The 18096-nt window shown below is 35.4% G+C and overlaps 1 protein-coding gene across 3 annotated transcripts in view; it reads right to left on the bottom strand.

The window, feature by feature from the left end:
• The window catches only part of ASXL3 (ASXL transcriptional regulator 3), a 66700-nt gene extending 51359 nt beyond the window's left edge, over positions 1 to 15341 (bottom strand). For 2 of the 3 annotated variants that reach the window (XM_086742297.1, XM_086742298.1), the window contains exons 1-3: positions 15233 to 15341; positions 13775 to 13886; positions 3989 to 4110 (exon numbers count right to left, since the gene is read on the bottom strand). In XM_086742297.1, coding sequence (XP_086598423.1) covers positions 3989 to 4110; positions 13775 to 13886; positions 15233 to 15310 — 312 coding nt within the window. In that variant the 5' untranslated portion in view covers positions 15311 to 15341. Of the gene's footprint in view, positions 1 to 3988; positions 4111 to 6152; positions 6156 to 13774; positions 13887 to 15232 lie in introns of all 3 variants that reach the window. The other variant, XM_086742296.1, reaches the window with a different exon arrangement.
• Positions 15342 to 18096: the final 2755 nt, after the last annotated feature.

Genomic DNA, 18096 nt, shown 5'->3' with positions numbered 1-18096 from the left:
TAACATCCTATAATTCAGAAGCAACACATGAGCCAAACCGTAACTTCCCCATAGCTTTCTTAGTGCTTGGGGCTTGACTGCATCAACTGGAAAAAAAGAGGTGTGGAGTTGCCACTTCTACTTTAAGAACAAATCATATGGATGGGTGCCTTCCTTCTCCATAAAAAACTGCATCTACCCACTTTATGAATAAAATAGTGGCACATATATTAACCCAGCCACCAAGCATGCAGACAAAGCCCAAAGTTAAGAAAAACAAAACAAACCATGGCAGTAACATACCTTGTGTAGATTCCCTTATATCCTGAGCTTCTCTCCTCCCAAACCCACTTGGCTGCTGTCTCTGGAGTTTGTGTCTCTACAAAGAGATCTGGATGCCCAGCACAGTCTCAGACATGTCCTGGTCTGTATTCAGATCCTGATTCTGAATGGAGTATCCTTCTCTTCTCCCAACAGAAAATTTATGGGTACCCTTCTTGGTGCTGATTCCAAAGTGCCAAAAGTGAGGCAGGATTTTCTTCCATGTCTGGGAGGTCTACTATCATCCCAGACATTGTTATAGTGCATCTTCAAGTTCTTTATCCTCTCTTGGTACTGACCCAGGAAACAACTGGTACTGGTACACTGATGGACAAGGTGCTCTTATACTTGGCTATCAGAGTCCAACAGACACTAACACCACCTCAAAGTCCTGGATGTTCACACACGCTCAGTGTTACCTACATGAGGCCAGTTTGCAGGTATGATCGTTTCTTCTGAGAAATGTTTCAAGAACATCTTGACAGATACTGAAAAATCTGTACACAGCGGAGACTTCCAAAAAAAGTATCACCTCAAGTCAATGGAACAGACACTGGACCAGAGAGGAGCATGGTAGATACTATGCCATGACTTGATGTCCATACTTGAGTTAGCCTTGTCGAGAGCAAGAATAATTCACACAGTAGTGTGACCATGTACCACTGCTAGCAGATGCAGATGTAGTGCAGTACTGTCCCAGGAAGAGGTCCTTACATGGGTCTGCATGCCAAAACTCTCGAGTGTGAAAATGAGGCAAATCAGTATGGAACTCATCAGTACTGACAGGAAATCAGTGTGGGACAGCATGCCATAAACCTTTCTTTCAAAGGTACTAGATCAGCAACAGCAGGGCACACATACCCAAGCTCTTCCAACAGCAAAAGGGAAACAGGAATCTGTAAAATCTGCCATCAGAAAGCCAAGCATAAAAGGTAGCTCTATACCATGGACTCTTGTCTAAACCCTCCTGAATGGGAACTACATTGGACATTACACTCAGATACTACACAAGAGCAAAACTTCAGCTCCCTCAAAAATGAAAAAGAAGCATGAAACACACTCAGTGGTAAGACACTCAAAACCTTTCTCCCAACAAGGACACAATGGAAGGCGGTGAAGCTACAAAGTTTCCAGACCAAAATGGCAGCGCAGCCTTTGAATGGTGAGGAGATAAGGTCTAGACTGTGACACAGAGGTTGTGAGACTCCACTGCAACTGCAAACCTCCTTAGCACCTGTAAAGCACCCCAGATCCACTGCTATCTGAGAGAAATCAAGACCAAGAGCCAGGGCTCAGAAAATGCCCTTTCCTCCAAGCTCCTAGCATAGGTCAAGAAATGCAGTGTTGTAACAAATTTGACTCATGAGAATCCTAAAATCCAAGCTGTTACAAGGAAATGTGAGATTGCTCTTTGCAATCTAAACCCAGGAATACACCTCTAGAATTCATGAAAAATCAAATCATACGTAAATCCAGCACAAAATACTTTAAAGAGAATCACACATGACTAGAGTGGTTAGTAGATAAACAGTGGAGAAAATCTAGTTCTGTCTCAGATCTTCAATCAGCATTGCAAATTATCAACTTGCCTCTCACTTTAATTTTAATGGATTACAAAACAAATACACCAAAGGATCAAGCTAATGCAAAGAACCAACTGTTTATAAATACATTGAGTAGGAAACTGTCTGAAAGACTATCTTGTAAGTTTTCATTCTGTGAAGATGGTTTAATAATAGAAAAAAGCAAGAGCTAGGGAAGAGTCCATTATGACATATATACAGTATATATATGCTTATATAGTATAAGCACTTGCTGAGAGCATGATGATGGCTCATCTTCTGTTACTTTAGCATGGAACCAGCAAGTTAGTATCAGTTGAGGAGCAGTGCATACAACTGTCTAGAGTTTCTTGCGTGTTCAAAGGTACTATGAGTTCTTCTTTGTACAAATTGTAGGTATTATGTATCCATAAAAGCAACAGAAAGATTGGGAAGCGAAAGAATAAATTTCCAACATCAATTTTAGAAATAAAATCACTGTTAAAGTTTATCTACCTCTGCTACAATATCAAATTACATAAAATCTGCAACATGTATATGGCAGTAGCCAACACCTGAAACTTTAGAGAAAACAAAGCAAAAATACTCTACTATTCCTCAACACAAATGTCCATTTGTCTAATACTGTACATAAAGAAAACATTTTACTGATAGCTGTAATAATACTCTCATACTTTGAAGTACAGGATCTAATTATCATCAACTTAGTTCAGGATCTAATTAAAACTAATTTATTGATTACTTAACTTTGTGATGTTGCTCTAACCTTGCTGCTTTAGGGAATGTTTTCAAAGATTTCAATGTTATCACTTTTTATATTAATTAAGCTATTCTGATTAGTATGCCCTTTTAAAAATTATTCTCAATGCTATACATCTGCTAAGTGACAAATGGTAGACTTTTAAACAGCTATACAAGTTCAGACATTTGTGGCTTTGCTTTTTTCTCCCTCCTTTCCCTTTGCCCGCTCCCTCCACCCCTATGAAATTTCACGGATCGCAAAAGATCTGCACAGAAGAGTTCCCAAAAAGTATGTCTTTTTCACAACTATCCACACAGCTAGTGAGCTGCTTTGTGCCCACTGCTCAATTTTCCTGACCAAACAGATGTAAGACCCCAATCTAACAATCCTTTCCAGTCCTCAAAGCCTCTAAGTACAGGATAACCTTATGTGAATGACAAAGGTCTATTAATTTTAGTGGATTTAAACTCAAAACGCATGAAAAACTAAGCACAAATACTTAAGTGTTTCAAGGAGATGTGGGTAGGCTTTGCTTAACTTAAGCCTAAATCAACAACTCGGTAATAAACTACCCCATGAAATACAAGATCTCCTTTAATTGTAACTGAGAAAGCAGTTATGAGAAAAATTAAAACAACATCATCTCATTATGCTAACGCTTTAGAAAAGTTGTATTTCATTTTTTATAGTCTTTACAAGTCTAGAACAATTCCTACATACTCAAAATTGAGAGAAGATAATTATATTTTTTTTAATTAGAATTTTTTTGGTTTTTATTTGCCCGCTTGTAAACTGAATTAATTTGGCACTGTTGGAAAATAATTTTCACATTGTTATGCTTTCAGTTAATAACCAGCTACTTTTGCCAAGCTTTACTACTAACCATGCAACCTAAGTCATCCAAATAATAATTTATTTAAAAAACAAAAACTATCCCACTTTTATACACTGTAGTGTCAAATACAGTATGAAAGAAAAAATACTTAACAGACCATAAAGAAAAACTGAACAGCAAGTAAACCCAGATTCTTACCTATCTGCAGAACTTCTTTCAAAATATTTTTTTTTTCATTTTAAGCCTCACAGAAAATTTCCAACATAAATGCTTACATAGGAAAAGCACGGATTTGATAATATAAACAATTCTGCTTTCTTGAAAAGCACTTAAAAAACCATCAGATTCACAATTCCAAGCAGGACTGCACCATCAGTAAAAAAAAAAAAAAAAAAAAAAAAAAGGAGAAAAGAACCCCAGCAATACACCACTAAACAAAGCACTGAAAATCCTCAGAAACGCCTTGAAATTCTGCTGAGATCTTACTCGTCTAAGACTGACACAAATCCTAAAGGGAAGCCAATTGATTATCAGTCAATACGAGCTTACCTGCTTAAGTGCTTTCTTTGTGTGCTGCTGGAAGGAAGATACTAGCTTGCTCTGCACCGCTGCATTAGTAAGGCTCGAATCACGATTGGAAGACATTTCTTCAGATGTCTGCTTTGGGCAAACTTTATAAAAAGAAAAAAAAAAAAACAACAGATCAGAATACTGTTACAGGGGTTATCCTCCCTGTATCTTGGAAAGTCCTGAGGACAGGAAAAAAAGTAAGCAAGTGCCTGGAAAACAAAAAGCTCTCTCTAAGAAATTCCACTGATCGTGCAGTCCAGAGGAGCTGAAAATCTGGCCATATTTAAATAAATGCATTGCTTCACAAATATTTGTACCTCATCAAACTCTTTCTATGCAGTTCTGAAGGTCTTGCATATTTTGCCTTTCAGGTCCTGAAAGGCAACTGAAATAGTTAAACTATGGTTTTCACACAGAAGCTAGACGAAAATGATCATCCTCACCAAGACACTTTTAATGGATTATGATGTGTCTAAGCGTGTATTTATACAGGAGACACTGATGACCCTGTGTTCTAGAAATATTTATAAATACATAACTTCATGCCAGATTGTAATGGCTTCTTAGGAGCCAGACTAATTTATTTTTTAAGTACTTCTTGGAAAAACTAAGAACACACACTTTCCTGTTTAACGGGTCGACTGGAATATCCTGCAAAGAGTAGTTCTGGTCTCTCTGGTAATACACAGTGCTACTTGTCAGTCTTCTAAATAATACATGTTTTAACGAACAAATACTACAGTACTTGCATTAAACAGCCTCTCGTATACATGTCGCCTGAGACACAGAAAAAGTCTCCTGGCGAAAAATAAAAGAAAATATGATTTCCTTTATTAAACAGATATGAAAGCTGTGAAAATAGCTGGAGGATCCTACTAGTCTTGGTGGTCAGCAAGTTTGACTAAAAGGGCCGTAAAAACCTTTCTGCTCTTAATGCTTTGCGTTACTGTTACTCTCACTGGTGTCCTAAGACAGCCCAGCTAAAATGGCATTAGCATGGATGCAAAAATTAAGCAGCTTTTTGTACCGTTCTCCTCTGCTGACTCAATTTAAGTCTGTCTTCCAGCACTGCTCAAACCTGGTTTTAGTGTTGACATACGTTCTTTATAATGCTTTGCAGCTGTGTATGGTTTTCCAAGGTTTGCCATACTACACACACCTACCAGAATAGTTTGAAGATATTAAAAGCAGCTGCGTAGACACGTGCCAGAAATAATTTTAGCCCAGTGTTTCTGTTTGCCTATGGTTTTCTCCTCCCACCCTTCAGCAGGATGAGCAAACATCCAAACTACCATTCTCTTGCCTTTAGCAATGTGTCATTGAAGAAATACTGTAATGATTTTTTTTCTTTGTGTTTGTAAGAAAAAAAAGATAGAGACAATTTAGTTACCAATAATTAATGACTACTGTAAGATGCACGTGATATTAAACATTTTTTTCGCACTTAAAGAAAGAATAATTAATGCTTACCTCACAGAAAACACACTCCAGCTTACAGTATTGGCATTATGTCAATAATGCATATTGGCACAATTTTCATATTAGATTAAAACTTTTCATAGGAGATAAGACAAATCCTATTTTGTCACCAGATTTATAACAGTTATTTGTCACTTTTTTTCCCTTATACTTGAAGGATTTGTCAAAATATACAAAGAAGCTGCAACACCAAACAGGTTCTGAGTTTACAGCATCACTTGGTCTGAATCAATCTTTTCCACATGATGAGCAAAGCTTACTACCAAAAAAGACAACTTAAAGGAGCAGCAAAGTGTCAGCAGAAAACAAACAATAGCTGGTGTATATAATCTAAATTACTACAATAGCTAAGCTGCTGTGACAAAGAACACCTACACCAAAATAAAAGCCTGACATCTCAAATTACCCAGCTTTTGTCTTTTCTTTAAAAGAGAATTTTTAAACTGTTTTCTGGCAAAGTCTGAAAGTTAAAAACTGAAGGAAGAAACAGAAACAGTGTGAGCACACAAACAAACCCCAGAGTTAAGGAGAACAGAAAAAAATGTAAAATGCCTAAAGAATGGAAACTGTTATGTACTTAACTGTCTCTCCTAAGACAGGATACAACGTGACTTGTCATGAAAAACCTATTCCTGTTCTCCAGGATGACTGCAACTCCTACTACCTTCTTGTTCAAATGGGAAATTCTGATTTTCATTACTCTGATCTAGGACATCATCCAAGAGTCTCCCCTATTTATTTTGGTGATAATGTTCATCCTGGAGAGGTTTGGCAACCGTAGCTGATGACGCTCAATGCTACAACTGCTAAAGTCACAATACAGCACAAGAATAAAAATAAACATAGCTCTATATTAATTTTGTGCTTTCATTCATTTTTCTTTTAACAATGAACCCTGAAATTGTGACAGGGACTTAGAGGCCACATGTCTTATTTCTATCATTACTTCAATCTTACATAAAAATATTATGAGTGTATTGGTTTCTTTTGCTTCTGTTTCTTTACAGCTTTGACAACAAAGTTAAACCAAGGATTGTTCTAATGGGTGAAGCAACTGGAACTGAAATCCACTGAAACAATAAATAGCTTTCCACTGCTGGAACCTCTGCTGCAGGTTTGGTTTAGTGCAACCCAAACCTAGTTCCTAGAGTTTAGAAAACCAAACTTTTTCCTGTAGTCTATGATGAAAGAAATAGATACGTGAGGCTGAAATTCAATGCTTAAAAATTTTAAAATCATAGAATGGTTTGGGTTGGAAAGGACCTTTAAAGGTCATCTAGTCCAACCCCCGCTGCCTCGTCCAGCCCCTGTGCAAGGAGCAGGGACACCTCCAACCAGATCAGGTTGCTCAGAGCCCCATCCACCCTGTTTCCAGGGATGGGGCATCTACCACCTATCTGGACATGGTGATTAGAGAAAGTTAACTTTATTTGTTAACAACAAATGATATTTTCTTTCTAAAATAGATTTTGTACATTATAAATATATTCCTTCATATGTCTAGTAGTTTAAAATAGTAAGAAGTTATTTTAAGTAGTTTTCTATGTTTTAATTAAATTTCCATTTCCATTTAAAACCAGCTTGATACAAAACACGACTATAAACCTAACCATCTAGTAAATAAGAGATGTCTTTGCCTATTTTCCAAAAGTAGAAGATACAAACAGTAAAAATCTAAATACATTATGTTAATTTATATAATTACTTAACAACTTAAACAGTCTATTCAATTTATTAGCAAAAAGCAATACTAAAACTGATATACAGGCTTTATTTAGAGGATAATGAATACATTAATTGTTTACAAAACAGTAGGAATTGATGTTTCTGTAGGAAATGAAATATGAGACAATGAATAAATTTATTCTTTAAAACATGTTCTGCTGCTTAGTAATTTAAATAAATCTGTCCCAAAATCTCACTATACTCAATGCCTGTGACCACAGAAAATTGTATTTATTTATTCATTGATTTGTATGGATAAAGTCCAACTGCTTTTCTCTGAATGAGTCAGAAGTAAAAAAAGGAGAAACTATGACAGAAAAATATGCAAGCGTTTGAAATGAACATTGATGATCTTAGTGAAAAAAAAACCAATGCCTTAAGAACAGAGCAGGCAGGCATTTCTGCTATGGAAACCAAAGAACACAGTAAAAAATAAATGCATGATGAGCCAGTGGTCTTTGTACATACATATGACTTAGGAAAGCTGCAACTACTTTGTCCATAAGCACTGTAGATGCATGAATATTATCAGATCCATGTTCACTTGAAAAGCTTTATCAGAAAAGAATGCTAAAAATCAACTGGACGGTGGGGAGGAAAAAAGAACCCTGAAAGAATGTGACAGATGAAGGAAAAATATTTGGGTAGCAAATAAAGAGGATTCATCATAATTGCTACAGCAGAAAAAGAGAACAAGAGCAGTTTTAAGCCTACAGGAGGCATTTCCATTTAGTGGAGAATAATTAGACTTCTTCAAGGGCCAGGACTGAGTGAAGGAATAAAGCAAAAAGCAACTACTAAGCCATAAACTGTTAGGTTATGAGCTGGAAGAGCAGCTGGGTTTCTGAAGATAAGACTTCCTTAGTGAGTGTTCAGAGAGTGTTAACATGAATGATAGAATTAGAATTACTTAGCAAAAAGAGCATGTTAAAAAATGTTTTTGACAACCTCCATTTAAAATAACTTCCTCTCCTCCATTTTTCCAGGACCAGTTTTGGTAATTATTATAAAAGGCTATAATTTATAAAAATCAGCAATGCTATCTTTTAACTTCAAATTTTATAGGCTCTGTAATTTTTTATTACCTTTTACCTTCCCTGCCCAAGAAATATGACACCTACATAAAACATATTACAAGATGTTTTGAAGAAACAATTTTTATAAGACTATAACTGAAAGTTATTAGAAATAATTATAAACAGATTTATGTAACTAGATAGACAGAAAAATTCCTGGAGTGCTTTAAGGGACTTATTTTCCCAAAATAAATAGCACAATTAATTCCGATTTCAGACACACCATACTGACTTAAAATCAGCAGCAGCTCACTTCCTTCTTTGTTACACAAACCGCAGCAGATGAGAAGGATTGTTTACTAATGGCCACATTACAAAACACAAATTAATATTGCTACCATATGCTAAAGACTAGCATCTACCTCAAGCATAAAATGTATGCACACACTCTGGAGATACGAAACTTCAGAGAACTCCTTTAGGAAAACATACACACAAAAATCTGTCTCCAAAATATCCATAAAATTCAATATTTTATTTGAGTGACACAGATCTATATTTTATTGACATAAATGGTCATGCTCTGCCAACACAGATGTATTAAGCAATTCACCTCCATCACTCTTTGATCTCTAGAGCCCAACCTGCAAAATTTGAACAATTCAGAACTCAACTGTTGCCATCAGCTCTTGAAAATGAAAACCAGTTTGGGAGTTAGTTAATTGTACAAGTTCGCCAAAGCAAGCAAAAACAGATGCATATATCAGGGGCAGTACTGCAATGGTAATATTCTTTTTGAAAAGCAATACTAGCACTGTGAAATGATAAATAACATTGAATAGTATTTTTTTGGAAAAAGACATCAAATGCAACATCAGCTTGGTAGCTTGCACTGAGTCACATTATATTCTCAGCATGCTTTTGAGCCCAAACATTTCACAAAGCTTTGAAAACTGTGAATCCTTACTCCAAAGGAAGTCAACATTTTCCACTAAAAATACACAGCCTGTCATCACTAAGCCACCGACTTCTTAGGCCTCATTAACTGTACTGTACAGCAAAAAAGAGATGAGAAAGATCTCCCTCTCAAGCTCCACAGTATCTTCTCTCACTCTTATGACTCCCTTCTGTGGCAATGAAACAAACAGAAGTTAAACTCGATCCTGGGGACAGTATTTTTATTTAATAGTGACTTGCGGGGAGATGAAAAAAATACCCACCGTAACAAAAGTGAAAAATTGTCTCTTTCTGATGTGTCATCCAAAACTCTGTATGTTCGACCTGCTATTCTGTTACTGCCCTTCTGCTTTTAGAAGAGTCTGTCCCACATCCAGGTGTTGCCATGTGCAACAGACACATTCAGCAGAATTATCCAATATTATTCCCAAGAGACAAGATGCTAAGGATAACAGGTTTCCCTGAATTGCCAGAAATTCCATTCCTGGAAAGGAACTGAACATCTAAATGTGGATTCAGGTTTCAAACAACGGTGAATATTAATTCCCCACAACAGGAGTTACCCTGGTGGCTTTTTAGTCCAAAAAGGACAAGGTGGTCAAGAGCACTGTAGCAACAAAGCAAAATTTCACGATTCAGCATGAATCTGATCCTCTGTCATCCATCATTTCGTCTACTATCTCTAAGAGAACTGCTTAAGAAATTAATCCTGCCATTTCTTGTTCACAGTTGAAGAACCTACAGCTTCAGGAAGTGCCGAAAACCAAAGTGTCTCAGGAAGAGACATATGTTGCTCATATTTGAGCAAACATCAGAATCTATGTTTGGGTTGGGTTAGGGAGGGAAGTCATGCTACTGTAGGGATTGCTACTTCCTCCACAAGATCATTGTGCATTCCACTGGCTTGCATGAAGACAATTTTTAATCAACTACGCTCCGTGGCTGATGGATTAGCTCTGCCTTCAGAAACCCTAGGGACAAATGCTTTTTGAGAACAGAACATCCTATTGATGGGCCAAAGGATATTACAGTCATCATTTTCCCAGGCAACAGTAATTGGGATTTTAATTCTTTTACCGACTGCATCTTTACATGCTGCCCTATATTTGAAAGAAATGGAATTTATAAAAAGACATGAGATTGCTAGAGAGCTTCTATAGAAATACCATTCCAAATAAAATCAAGTGTAGCATAAAGAGTTTCTTTCTTTCACACATGCCTTTGGAAAAGGTGGGGAAAGAAAGATTTCTCTCCAGGATCTGAAAAATCCTGAGGTGTGACCATTCCAAGTGTCAATCTGGCAATACTGATGTGGAGTAAGAGCTTTCGCCAAGTCATGTGTTTATAACTGTGTGGAATTTTTATATTATTATGCTAATAAAATTGTTCAGTAGCCTGCATTTATACTGGGAAAAATGTGCCTGCTGGGGAACAATGTGATTCTTCTCTGTTTGAGCATCAGTTGGCACTTTTTACTCCGAAAGCTGAAGACTATAATCTAAAAGCCCACAAATGGACTGAGGCTGTTGCTTAGGGTTTCATCCTCTGCTTCCAGCTGACTTTAAAGCGGCACTTAAAAAAACTATTACTAAACAATTTCTGATCACTCTGTCAGAACTGGGGCTTCTGGACTCTGCCACAGTGGAAACAAGAGCAAATAAAAATGCATTCAATTGAGCAATTAAGAATACAATGTGCAAACAATGTCCATCCTCACATGTATCACACATACTACGGCTGAAAGGAGACATCATGTCTATTGACTGTTTCTAAAACACAAGTCAGAGAATTTCATAAAGCATTTTTTGTACTGAATCAAATGTTATTTTTATGTCACAGAATAGTTTCCTGGAAAGAAAAAAAAATCCCAGTTTTAGTATTAAAAGTTTAATTGATAGACATCTTGTTAGATTTTGCCTGATAGACCAAATATTTTCTATAGAAATACCTTTTCTCAAATATTTACAACTGATAAAGTCACCATCTCATCTTTGATAAACTAACTACACTGTGACTATTAAATTTCACAGAGCAAAGGAGGTATTTGTTCACTCAGGAATTCTTATACGTCTTTTCTAAATCCTTTGCTATTTTTCTTAATTCTTTCTTGCAGCTATAATGAATGCAATAGACTAGTAATCATTTAATGCTATACCCAAAGGAAACACTACATTCTTCAGTCAGTACTACCAGCATTATAGTTCAAGAACTACATTGGACTAATTAGCAAAAACATCTTATTCATGTTCAATTCATTTTCTACGGTGATCCTTAAATGCTTTTCAGATTTATTGATTTATTGAATGTATGTTTCCACTGTGCAAATGTGACCTTTTTTTTTTCGCTTTAAACTAAAAAAAAACCAACCAACTTCATGCTGTTCAACTGTAATCATTTACAAGGCAATCAAGAGAAGTCTCAATATTATTATTTATTATCAATAAATTTAATCAAGAAGGATTTTATACTTTTCAAAGAGTATTGACAAAGATATGGAATGAAGAGTGATCAAATCACATCCTCAAGAGAACAGCAAAAATACCTACTGTGGATGGTGATTCCTATGCCTTTGCTGATCTAGTAGTTTGTAATTTTCAGTCTACTTAAAACTGGCTGCATTCCTTAGGCACGATCCCCTTTTTAGGTAAAGCATTCTATACTGTAAATGAAATAATTTATAGAATTCTACATATATATCAATAGATATCTTTAATAACATGACTTTCAGTCTCAAGAAAAGCTATTCTCAAACATGTTTGACAAAACTACTTTCTGTATCAACTGACTGATACAAGATATGCTGTCTTCAATTCCTTGTTGATCACATCCAGTATCAGCCTTTCTATATGCAATATAGACTCATTATTGCCATCCTATTTACTCTTTCTAAATATATCCACTCTATGGCATAAAAAAAAAAAAAGTTTTGTTTTCAAAAAGTTAAATAAATCGGAGTTTTCCAGGATTTGTTAAAGATTAAACATGAGGGAAAATTCTCAGTGTTAAAAACAGTCTAGGTGTAATTTAGTGCTCTACTCCAAATATTATAAAATGGTTAATTTTAGCAGCTGCTCTTTTATGTCTTCACAAGTGCTAGAATTATTTTTATTACTGTAAACTGTGAAAATAGTGTGCAGCCTCCTCCCAGTTAAAACCCAGCAATTTTCTACTTCTGGCACTCTGGCATCCTTATTTACATCCTACCACTCTTAAATAATTGCCAGGTTTTTGCCATGATTTTTGTTTGTTTATAACAAGTAACATCAACTTTTGCTTTCCTATCTGTAACTGTATTTACACTGCTTTTCACCGCTGTATTCTTCCTGTGACTTAGGGAAGTGTACATCAACAAATTGTCAGAGTATCCAACAGGAACTGCTGAAGAACTACAAGTATCTATGTTCATTATATATGCAGTATATGCTACATAAGCAAAAAATCACTGCACATGCAGAGTCTGTTAAGTTGTAGACATAATATATCAAAGAAAATGAAGAAGCAGAGTCATTTAATAATTCCTGACTTTTGTTTTTCCACTGAGCTTCAAAACTTCACCACTAGATCCACAACAATCTGTCTTAGGTTATTCTGTTACTCCTATCCCTGAGCATCTTGTAATTTTTCAAGGCTGCTAGTGAGCAATACTGAAATAGCAGTATCCGTCCTGTACAGGTGTAGCATGAAAGCTAAATAAGTTGCTCAAGATCAAAAAGGAAGTCTGCAGCAGAACAACATGAGCTGAGCCTTTTTAAGTCCTAGTAGTAAACAGGACACGCTCTCATCATATACGAAGAGAGCCCAAACAGTAAGCTGCAGTCCAGCAGTGGGACAGGTTGTGAGAGGGCAGCAGAAGAGAAGAACTAATCAAGGACACTTTATTTCAGAGGCCCTGGGAAGCTTGATTTATGTATAAAGCATTCACTTTATAAGCATTACATGAGTGTACTTTTAATAAGAAGAATATTCTTTTCTATTACTCGCAAATAATTTTAGATGACTGAAGAACTGTGTTTTCTTTATGAGCAATTATTACCTCTCAATAAGAAAAAATATTTCTAAGGTTGCCATTTTCAAGTTCTTGGAATGTTTTGGTCTGTCATTATCTCAGAGGAAAAAAATGCACAGGATTTGATACTTCAACATGTCTTTATGTCAACATGGCACCCAGGAGAATCTCTGTCTGAAACAAAAAAATACAAACCTTGGTCCTGTGCCCAGAACTCTACTGAGGGACCAACCCCCCATGCCCACACTGAAATCTGTGAGATGTCTATCTGACAACTGCAAGTCTAAAGCCTGGTAAAGCAAATTATACTTTAGCTGCGGGGCCTAGAACAAAAAAAACTGTAAGCCAAAAAATTACCTACTTGAAACACACCCAACTCATTGTCTTTTACAAATCTAAGTCAAATAAAGCACTTAGTGCTTTTTTGCTTAGGCCAAAAAAGGGAGAGTCACTCAAAAATACTTTCACTGAGTACAAAACATTACTTATACTGTTTAGAAATCACACCACGAAAATCTTAAGTAAACAATACTTTCAGTTTTTCCAAAATGTGCCCTCTAATACTGAAATTAAAACACCTACCACCATTTTCTTCTCCATTATTATTGTTTGTCTCAGCCATTTCAGTGCCATCTAACTCAGATTCACATCCTAAATCCAATGTTCCATCAGTAGGGCACGTTGATTCTTCTTTCTACAGTTAAAAAAGAAAAAGAAAACTAAAATTAACAAGAAGAAAATCAATCATGATCTTGCTGCATCTCTGAAAATATATTACTGCAGTGTATTCTCATGCTTACATTTCAAAAAACAGAATAAAATAAAATAAGCTTGTGAGTTACTTCAGAGAAAGAAATAAAAACAGACCTTCATGAAACAAGTTGCAAAGCAAAAGCAAAAAAGCTATTTTGTGAAGTCATAACAAACTCTTTTTTAAAAAATGTCAAATAAAATGCACGATCTTCCACTTTTTTTTTCTTTTTTTTTTTTTTTTTAACAGAAACAGACTTGTTTGGCTGTTAAAAATCCTACTTTCCCAGTTGATTGTCCACAACACTGCAGCAAAACACAAATCCTTTAATGTTTCTTTTCTGCCTTTGCCTGTTTCCTGAATTCAAATAGCTGAAGCAACCTGGAGCTCACAAGCATGGGAGTGACTGTGAATACTTGGATTTGTGCCAAGAATATCTCTCGATTTAAAGAAAAACAACAGCATTTGTTTCAGTAAATTAGGAAATAAGAGTTTCTGAAAACTATTAATTCAATCTCAGATACACAATTTTTAGTTATCTGGAGCCAGTAAATCTATATAGTTTTATATTTTTTAAACACGTACATAAAATAAGTCTGTCATAAATTACAAAAGATCCTTCCCCTCAGCCCCAAATTTTAATTGACTACATTTAGACTGCCAAACAGATAATCTCACTTTCACCTCTGCCTCACGTTCCTCCACTCCTATTGTGAAGCCCCTCTAGCTTTGATCATGTACAGCAAGAAAAAATTTTCACCCACAGAAATCATTATATACATACCAAAAAGAAAAATAAAGACAAAAAGGAACAAAAATAGCATAAAGACAAAATTCTATCACTATAATTATAATGCTTCTCAAAAGCAATGATGCAATCTGTAAATTAAAAGCTGATTTATATTAGACTTGCAAATAATTTGCACTATTCAAAAATCAAATTCTAATGCAATTACTTAAAGAGAAACTGAATGATACTCTTGAGCTCACTGCTCATAAAACAAAGGTCTTTCTGTGAACAACTCTGAAAAAGCAGCATTTTAGCTAAGCTACATGGTTTTTTATACCATATGCCAAATTCAAGAACACATATATGCTTTCTAGGATAAAACATTCAATGTTTACTTTCATTATAAATCCTTTTAAAAGAACATCTGAAAGCAGTTAGAAGGACTATCAGGTCATTTCCTCTCCAAAGAATCTAATCTGTTTACCTATATATCTATTGAGACATTCATAAAACGGATTAATAGTGCTATGTACTTTCCATATATAAAATTTAAACTTACTTTGAGAGCGTAGAGTCCTGATTTCCCAGGGATTTTGAAGAATGTTCCATCACCTACACGAGTGTTAGTATGAAGCATTGCATTCAGGCAAGCTAATGGAGAGGTTCCACTGAAAAATAAAATAGTGCAGTCCAAGATTGAGTGCCTCTTGTAAAACTATTCCCTCGGTCTATTTTTTTAAAACTCATGCTTGCCTGGCTTTTTTTCTTTTTTCCTTTTTTTTTTTTTTTAATTCTCTCAACCCTGAAAACATCTACATTACAATAACAGGCCAGTTTCAAACTTAATCATATGCATCTGTCCCCTAGGCTCGAGGCAAAAAGTCTGTGAATTATAATTATGCTTTTCTTCATACAGCAACCAGCTCCACATTCTAGGGGAACCAAAGTCCAAATATTTATGTGAAATTACTTTGTAAATAACACCATGAAGCTTCATTTTTAAAATGTTACAGACAATGTGGCTGCTGCACATGAATGATCAAAACAGTTTTAAGTTCAAGGGCAGCTGCATCCCATAGGATGAAAGGCAACAAAAGAATAATAAAGAGCCCAGGAAGAACACATTTAAAATTAAAAGTGATATATAGCTTAGCCGCCTTCTGGCTTAACATGGTCAGCAAGCATTACTATACATAAATAGAAGCACATTTGTACCTTCTATAAAGCACTATCTTTTCTAATTAGAATTGTTTCAGAGATTAAGAGATTGACCTACTCAAGGTAGTGATTGTAATACTACTGTGGAATGCATGTTAAGGGACACTATTTAAAAAGAAACACAACGCATTAAGAAAAAAAAAGAGTACTCGTATAGAGATGTCTTTGTAATGTATGCATGTTTACATGAGAGACAAAAAGCAAATGTTTCTATCCTAGCTACACTTACACTATTCTGAAAAGTTGATCTAAGAAATTATGGGGAAGAAAGTAGCCATTAACTGTTTTATTTCATTTCAATTTAAAAGTTAAAGTACAAGATTTATAGATGTACTATCACATCTTTGTCCCCATTTACTGACTAATGTGCGCGGTGTACTCAGGGACTGAATCGGAAACTGTGCTTCTTCCCTGGGGTCCCTAGCCTGCACGCATGCTTATCTTTAGCCACATAAATATATTCCACTTGGTTAAGTGGAACAATGCCTGTGCATTAAATTAAGTGTGCTGCTAAGTATTTCAGGATTAATTATATACTTAACTATAAACCAGGAATAGGGCTTCAGAAGTCCATCAGAAACTACTATTCTTTATTATGCAGTCTTATAAAACAACATCCAATCTTTGTTGAAAATTGCATGACTGATTTTTTTTTATAAATAAAATGAGACTGAAATTGTCATCTTTCATATGATGGTGCTTTCTGTTGATTTTCATGGCTCCGTTACAAGAAAATTCATCCTTACTGTACATGTATTAATTTAACGGCAAGATGGATAGTCGTAATTGCTCTTCCAGTAAAAATTAAACTGTAAAGTGTCCTCAGGACAGGAAGTCCTGTCCAATATAATTTATTTACTATTGGTCACCTAATGCATCACATTACTATCTCTAATATAAAAAAATACAGCTATAAATGCTGCCTGCTGATAAACACATCGGACATTTAGCAAATATCTGCTTTATGAATATTCTAAATGTAATCATGCAATATGAAAATTCTGACAAGTTTTTGTTGTTTTGTTTTTTTCTCTTGCAAATAAAACTAATTCCACATCTGGTTTTGATATAACACTATAACAGAATACAAAACTAAATATGGTAGAAATGTAATGATACTGCTAGCAGTAGCATAGAAAACACTAAGAGATTTTATTGAGTTTAACAATCACTTAAAACAGTTCTGGAATAAGTAGAATGCTTCTCTTCACACATTTTCCTTATTGTATTAATGTTTGACAAGCAAAGACACAAAGCGTTTAGTAGAGCCGTTCTAGTTGCATAATTTCTTCCATATGTTAATATACATAACGTGAAGCAATTTCGACTTTCACAGTCTTGGATCTTTTTAGTGAAACATTATCACAGATTAAGACTTTCTCTGCAAGACAGAAAGAACTTGCTGACTCTGCAGTGGAAAACAAACTCAATATATCAACAAGAAACAAAACTGTGTGTGCATGTATGCATGATTTGTATCCTTCTCCTATTCCGATGTAGATATTCTGGCCTCCACACTAACTTTTAGATATCATTAACTAATTAAAATGATAGAAGATGAATGAAGTCAAATAGAAGATTTGGTAATATCTCATGACCACTACTGTGCTCACAGCAGATATCTTAATCTTCAAAGTCCAGCCAACTGGCAAGTGGACAATAGAAACTATTCTCTGACTTACAAAGAAATCCGTATCAGCTACTGAGCCCAGAAATACTTTAACTACTGTTATGCTTGTTTTGTACAGATATCTGCAATTCCTAAATAATTTGGCATGCAACGAAAGGGCCATATCCACCCTTCTTGAAAATTGGACTTGGGTATGTCTATAATGAGCACAAATCAAACCACACATACTTAACTTAAGTTGCAAATGAAGTAATAATCTGGAGACTGCAGAGTGGGATTTATTTTGAGCTAACAGCTCAAACTGAAATTCCACGGTGTCCTTTACTATTGCTGTTTTGACCCATGTTAACCAACGATTTGCCTATTCCTCTGTCAGCACAGGCATCCTTAAAACACTGTATTAAAATTCCTAGATGTTACCTACAAAGGATGCTGGAAACGCTTGCAATACATGCTATCACAACACACGGACTGCAGTTAGAAAAGCCAGCAATCAAAGATCCCATGATACAGACTGATGTCTGAATCGTAGAGCAGTTTCTAAGAGATCCATACTACTTATTGCATGCTTTCTA

Source organism: Chlamydotis macqueenii, chromosome 2 (assembly GCF_036417535.1).
Source record: "Chlamydotis macqueenii isolate bChlMac1 chromosome 2, bChlMac1.mat, whole genome shotgun sequence".
In the NCBI taxonomy this organism is placed as follows: Eukaryota; Metazoa; Chordata; class Aves; order Otidiformes; family Otididae; genus Chlamydotis; species Chlamydotis macqueenii.
The sequence above is the reverse complement of the archived record's forward strand: the minus strand, read 5'-3'. Positions and strand labels throughout refer to the sequence as shown.